The following is a 7,269-nucleotide window of genomic DNA, read 5'->3' as shown; positions in this document are numbered from 1 at the left end:
CAAAAAATAATATTTTTATCAATATGTAGTATGGTTATATATGGCTTATATATTGCCTTTTTTCTTTCTACTGTTAACTAAAAAAGGTCATATTCATATCATATCTCGTCCCCGAAAGTGACAAGGCATTCTAACAAAATTGGGAGTTTTACTGAATAATGATCATAATGATTCATCAAATAATTTACCTCATTAAAATAATAATTTTATGTACCATATTTAAAGTTATTATTTAAAAAATATTCATCTTGAATTATAAATTAGTATATTTTGGGTAACACAATATAGCTTAAAATGACAAAAATCTTGTATAAGGACGCATCATTTTAAAAGTTACAGCTGTGAAATAGTATTTACTCTATATTAAAAAAAATGACTATAATATGGATATGATTTTTTTTCTACAATTCTAACTATTAAAATTATCTTCTTTTCTGAACAAAATTTAATATTTTTCTCTTCTCTCAATATATGTTAATATTATTAAACTCTTCTAAATAATTAAATAAGAGTATTTTATTCTTAAAGGATAAGAACAAACAAATAAAAACACCATCATTAATTAAAGAAACTTTTTCTTTATTTAAAAATTAATATAACGTTTATTTCATCTTTTTCTTTTCTTTCTTTTTTTCACCAAAAGCTATTTTTATGTTAAGTTTTTATTTTAATTTTTTATTAAAAATTCACATGACACTTATTTCTTTTCAACTATAATAATTTAATTTATTAATTAAAATATTTTTATTTATAAAATTTAAATTCATAAATAAAAAAATCAACTAATTAAAAACTCAAATATTTTTTATTTTGTATATTTTATCGAATAATATTTTTTTAAAATAATATCAAAGAAGCTCCAAGCCATTTAATGTATTCTTGAATTTTAATAAAACCTTTCAATAGCCCATGTTGTCTATAGTTTTGGTCTAAATAGAATGTTTGATAAAAAAAAAAGTTGAATTACAGAGTTAACTGAGTTCTTATTTGATTTATTTAAATAATGTTCTCATTTTAAATATTTATTATTATTAAAATCAATTAATTTACCAACTAAAATATTCTCCATTTTTTCATTAAATATTAATATCTTTTAAATATTTTTAAATCAACAATCTAATTTTATATACTTAAAACCCAGCAAAATTATCTCAATTGTCATAATTATCATCATATTAACAAAATAATTAAATTACAGATAAAAATATTGTTTTTTATTATATTGTGTTTATATTAGGGTACGAGCTCAATTCATGAACTGATGGACACACTAGATGATCTAAAACAAGATGAGTGATAGTTTCGACAAAAATGTTCGAGTAAAGATAATGTTTTAAGCATGATTTTTTTTTTTTGGATAGCTTCTGCATTTTTTTTTATGTGGGATGGTTATAATTTAGTTTTGTCTATAATTTCATGGGCACACAAATATTATCAAAGAATTTTTCAAATAGGCACAATTGTCAAAAAGTTGTAATTAACCTCATTTAAATTATCAACAAACTATTGATTTTGATTAGACGTGTTTTCAAAGTGGATTTCAGTTAGATATATAAAATTGAGTCAATATTGTGAAAGGTAAAAGTAAATAAAGACTTTGAACATAACTACTATTGTTCTTGAGAATCAAGTTCAATTATAAGTTTTAGATTGTGTTTAAACATGCTAGCAATATCAGTAACACCAATAAAAATTTTAGTTGTGAATATAAAAAGGTGTAGTAAAGACTAATATTCAAATGATAATGTTTCATGCTTAAAAGAAAAGAGATATGATTATAATTGAAAGGGATAATATAATGAAAATGTGTGTGATTTACTATATTTTTTTTTTGAAAAATATTCGTGAAATATTTAAAAATGTAATTCGTTTAAGTATAACGTAATAAAACATTATACGAGAAAAAAATATTGTGTACGAAAATCTTCAAGAAGGGCGATAACTCTCGATATATAAAATTTTTAGGACAAATTTCAGATAGTGTCATAATAATGACGTAACGAATTATATGAATCGGTCCAATACAATCAGGGCCGGTCCTGGGGTAAGTCCGGCAAGCCCTCGGATTAGGGCAGCCCACTCCTTAGGGCAACCCATTTATTAAAATTAATAAGATTTTAATTAAATATATTATAATTTTAAACATAAGTTAGTGTAGTCTAGTAGTTCTAGACAAAAACTTAGAACTTTTTATGGTTATGGATTCACACCTCATAAAAAAACCATTTTTTTATTAAAATTTTTAACTCGAACCAGGGTAACAAAAAATATTGAGCTTTTTTCTAACGGGGGCTGGGGCAGTCTAAAATTCGGGGCCGGCTCTTAATACAATTACCGAAAGTACAACGATTTATTCTATCCAAATAGTCCACCAAAAACATGGGAGGACCTACGTTAGGATGAGGTGGGTTCAAGCCCATTCCGAAAAAAAAGTTATTATATTTTTACTCAAAAATGTGACATAATCCCTAATTTTTTTAAATTTAATTCATTATTATTTTTTAATTCTAAAAAATAAATAAAAACTAGGCTAATCTATCTATTTCATTCATAATTTTTTTTTTAAAAAAACTCCAAATATTTTCAAGCCCATCTCGACTTTAAATTCAGTATCCGTCGCAAACATAAACAAAAAGATAATAGTGATATTAACCCACGATTCAAACCGCCCAACTGATATTAGGGATTTGCTAGATTTGATGTTAAGTTTATTCGTCGACAATATTTTTAATTTAGGTTGCAAATTATGAATATAGTTATAAAAAATGTGAAATTTGCGGATATTTTACTCGAAAAATATCATTAGTAAATTAACGACCAATTTTACCCAAACAGCAATAAATAAATTTGGTCAATAGAAGGTATTTTATTTAGTAAGAAATTAAAAATATTATAATAAAGAGTAAATAATATTTCAAAAAATAAAAAAAAGTGGAAAAAACAATTTGAAATGTAATTCAAAATATTTCAAATTTATTTCCAAAAAAGAATTTGAAAATTTGAAACCCTAATACCTCTTCCCATTATCTCCCATCATATATATATAAATACACCGTCCGTTAATCTTCTTCTTCATCATCATCATCATCGCCTGACTTTCTCTCTGTTTTTGAATCCATTCCATTTCTTTCAAGATTTCCTTCCAATGGCTCCGATCACTCAACTTCCCATCGACGGCGAAGGTATCTGTATGGTCTGCAAAACCACGCCATCGGAGGAACAGAAGCTTGCATGCGGCACGTGCGTCACTCCTTGGCACGTGTCTTGCCTTTCAACCCTACCGGAAAATCTACACTCGACGCTTCGTTGGGAGTGTCCCGACTGTACGGCGCCGGCCGACGTCAACGCTGAAGCTGTTCCCACCGGAGTTACTGACGGTTCTAATGGATTAATCGCTGCGATCCGTGCGATTGAGGCCGATTCGACGCTATCGGACGATGAGAAGGCGAGGAGGCGGCAACAGTTACTTAGCGGAAAGGTTGGATCTTCTTCTGATGGAGAAAAAGAGAAAGGAAAAGGACTTATGAACTTTCTGGAAGAGAATGTTAACTGTTCGTTTTGCTTGCAAGTACCGGAAAGGCCTGTATCGGTATGTATAACATCATATTTTGTCATTTTTGTGTCGAATTTGTAGCTTACAGGCTTATTAAAGTGATTTGGATTCCTCTTATAGTTGTTTAAAGCTTGATTTAGGGTATGCAATAGGAGAATATAGCTTTAGAAGATTGTTATTTGTATGTATAAATGCTGATTTTGCCCTCTTCTTTGAACAGACACCATGTGGTCACAATTTCTGCTTAACCTGTTTCAAGAAATGGACAGGACAAGGAAAGAAAACATGTGCAAAGTGCCGAACAATAATACCCAAGAGTATGATTAGTCAACCGCGTATTAACTCGGGATTGGTGGATACCATCCGATCAGCCAAATTGGCGGCACAATCAAATGGTTCCAATGTGCCCAAGATTGTTCCAAAGTTTGTGCATAACCAGGACAAACCAGATCAGGCTTATACAACTGATAGAGCAAAAAGGGCTGGGATGTCAAATGCTGCAAGTGGGAGGATAAAGGTGACTGTAGCACCAGACCACTTTGGTCCAATTCTTGCTGAAAATGATCCAGAAAGAAATCAAGGGGTTTTGGTTGGTGAAGGTTGGGGATGTCGTTTAGAGTGCAGGCAGTGGGGAGTTCATCTTCCTCCTGTTGCTGGTATAAGTGGGCAATCTAAATATGGAGCACAATCAGTGGTGCTTTCTGGTGGATACGAAGACGATGAAGATCATGGAGAATGGTTTCTTTATACCGGAAGGTTAGCTGGCTTTCCTTATATATTATTGTTTCTTGTCAATTCAGTTTTTGTTTTTTTGAACTTTTTTTCTTCTAAATTATATGCAGTGGTGGGAGAGATTTATCTGGAAATAAAAGAACAAATAAGGACCAATCATGTGATCAAAATTTTGAAAAGTATAACGAAGCATTGCGCGTTAGCTGTAAAAAGGGCTATCCTGTTCGAGTGGTTCGGTAAGAACTGAATTTCTCCCTAATTTCATCATATATAAATTATTAGGAAGAAAACTCAATGTTATGTTTCTGGTTAGGTCTCATAAAGAAAAGCGGTCATCATATGCTCCAGAAATGGGCATTTTACGATACGATGGAGTATACAGGATAGAGAAATGCTGGCAAAAGAAGGGAAAACAGGTAAATATGGTCACGAATCTAAGTCATGAGATTTGTACATTTTTTAATGAAAGTGTTGTCTATAATAATTTAAGTTTATATTCCAATAATAGGGGTTCAAGGTCTGTCGGTACTTGTTCGTTAGATGCGATAACGAACCTGCGCCATGGACAAGGTTTGTTTTTGACTCATGTTTATGTTCTTCTCTAAATAGAATGAATAGTTTCCTCAAGTGACATCTGCCTTGTGAAATTTCAGTGATGTACGAGGTGATGTTGTTAGGCCTCTCCCTGACATTTCTGAGCTGAAAGAGGCCACTAATCTTTTCGAGAGGAAAGAAAGCCCTATGTGGGATTATAATGTGGGTAAATTCATCCAATCATTTAGTTTACTCTAGTATGGTTCAATATTTTTTGACCCTTTTGACTTTCTTAGAACGAAGATGGTCGCTGGAAGTGGACAAAACCGCCTCCTGCCAGCCAAAAACCATCGGCTTCTGATGAAGGAACAAAAGGCAAGAGAATCAGAAAAACCTGTGAAGGTGAAAAGGCAAACAAAAAAGTTCTAAAAGGTGTGATCCCTTTTTTTCGAATTTTGATTCCCTATCTTTGTTTGCAGTATTGGTTTAATAATCATTCATCTAAGTTCGGTATACTTGTAATATGCAGGACTGAGTTGCTTTATCTGTAAAAAGGTGATGGTTTTTCCTCTAACGACTCCCTGTGCTCACAATTTCTGCAAAGGCTGCTTGGAAGGCACTTTTTCTGGGCAGTCATTCATAAGAGAGCGCACAAGTGCAAGAGGGAGGAGCCTTCGCACTCAGAAGAACATAATGAAATGCCCCTCGTGTCCAAATGACATCGCTGAGTTCCTTCAGAACCCACAGGTATTTAATTTCAACCATTCCATATGAATCTCGGGCTTGAATTTAAAAAACTGATGATTTTGTTCATTGTTGCAGGTAAATAGGGATCTGCAGATGGTAATTGAGGCTCTCCAGCAAAAGACCGAAGCTGTAGAGGAAGAAGCTGTAGAGGAAGAAGCTGTAGAGGAAGAAGAGGAAGAAGAAGAAGAGGAGTATGATGACGAATCTCTGGGGAATGATTGCGAAGAAGATGAGTTGAAAGACCCCGAGGTGATTGATCGTCCATCAAAACGGGCAAAGGTTGAAGCTATAGTGTAGAGAAAAGCGAGGCCATTCAAGGAAACAGCACAACCCAACCGCAACTGATTGTGAATGGAAACGACAACAAGATTAGATTGTGAGATATTTTGGTAGAAGGTCTGTTTTGTTGTCCTTTATGAGGTTGTTGTTTACATGTTTTTGGATATGGAGAAATATGGTATGCACTATATAGACAGGAAATGATAGTAACATTGCATTATCTCTTAATATTATGTGAGGCTTTAATATTTTACTCATTACATTACATGCCATTATTCACTATATCATTTTTTGCTGTTAATTCTTAGATTGATATATCTATTTATGAACTATTTTCTTAAATGGATGCACCTTTTTCGTAATGAGATTTGTGGTTTAAAGTTTAGTGTTTAGGTCAAACTTGTTGTATTCATATTTGTGTGCTTGTATTGTTTTGAAATTTTGCGACGTTAGGAAACGCCAATTTTTTTAAGAGGGTCTCGATTTCATAAACAGATTGTGAAAGAGTCAGTCGAAAAACATAATAATCCTCTTGAAGAGTTGATGATCATGAAAGAAACAATTTCCCATAAAAAAATTCATCAAGAAATTTAAATCAACATAAAATGGAAAAATGTTCATTGAACCTTCAATAAAAGCTATTGAAAAATATTCTAAAACAATTAGTCTTTAAGATAATCAATAAGAGCTTCGTATATTATTTTTATAAAGTTCGATTTTAATGTCGAGAATGTTTTATCGCCTAAATCTTCTATGCAAATAGTTATAGTAAACATTCTGGAAAAGGAAACTAAAGTATGTTAAATTGAGATGATATCGCATAACTGTAAAAATGAAAGATTCGTGATCTAAAATTATCGACGGTCTTTTAAGCAAACTGAAAGTTTCCAAAATGTCGCATACTAATGTTGGGGTGGGGAATTTAGCGGCGATTCTCCCCGAAAAGGTTAGGAGCATTTTTCAAATGCAAACAAAATCGTCAAACAATTATTTTCGTCGGAAATGTCAAATTGTGACTTTTTATTGGGAATCAATTGAGTTTCAGATTTTTTTTCAAACTTCACAATTTGAGATTCTTATAGTTAAAGTTATACCAAAAGAGTTTAATTCTTATGATGACATTTATAAATAAATAAAAAAGATCATTGTTCCTAATGTCCATAATATAATGAATGTAACTTCGTTATACAGCGGCACAACCCTGATTTAAGTTTGAATCTCGCTCTTTTTTTAACTAATTAATATATTTTTGAGCCGTGATAGGGTCAACGAATTTGAGAACGAAAACAAGGTCATGAATCTGACGTAGTCTGTCACTTGTACAGAAAAGAGAAAAAAAATCTCAAGAATATGACCAATTTATCCAAAAAAATAAAAAAAATTATCTTTTCTACATGTGGCCACAGAAATCTCCCGAACACATG

At 31.7% G+C, this 7,269-nt stretch overlaps 1 protein-coding gene across 1 annotated transcript; it reads left to right on the top strand.

Annotated features, from left to right (window-relative positions):
• The first annotated feature begins 3,089 nt into the window (after positions 1-3,089).
• On the top strand, positions 3,090-6,108 carry LOC124918652 (E3 ubiquitin-protein ligase ORTHRUS 2-like). The gene is made up of 9 exons (XM_047458696.1): positions 3,090-3,589; positions 3,774-4,309; positions 4,396-4,521; positions 4,599-4,701; positions 4,794-4,855; positions 4,939-5,041; positions 5,116-5,251; positions 5,349-5,566; positions 5,642-6,108. Exons 1-9 carry the CDS (start codon positions 3,146-3,148, stop codon positions 5,861-5,863), a joined length of 1,950 nt encoding a protein of 649 aa, XP_047314652.1. The 5' UTR covers positions 3,090-3,145; the 3' UTR covers positions 5,864-6,108.
• The last annotated feature ends 1,161 nt before the right edge of the window (positions 6,109-7,269 follow it).

Source organism: Impatiens glandulifera, chromosome 1, assembly GCF_907164915.1.
Source record: "Impatiens glandulifera chromosome 1, dImpGla2.1, whole genome shotgun sequence".
Taxonomy (NCBI): Eukaryota; Viridiplantae; Streptophyta; class Magnoliopsida; order Ericales; family Balsaminaceae; genus Impatiens; species Impatiens glandulifera.
Note: the sequence above shows the minus strand (reverse complement) of the source record. Positions and strands in the feature narration are given on the sequence as shown.

Bases quoted from the DNA above. Each gene is read 5' to 3' on its own strand.
- LOC124918652 (XM_047458696.1), top strand. From the start codon at position 3,146: ATGGCTCCGATCACTCAACTTCCCATCGACGGCGAAGGTATCTGTATG. The intron at 4,702-4,793 runs GTAAATATGGTC...TTCCAATAATAG, and splicing joins GGCAAAAGAAGGGAAAACAG to GGGTTCAAGGTCTGTCGGTA. The intron at 5,567-5,641 runs GTATTTAATTTC...TCATTGTTGCAG, and splicing joins AGTTCCTTCAGAACCCACAG to GTAAATAGGGATCTGCAGAT.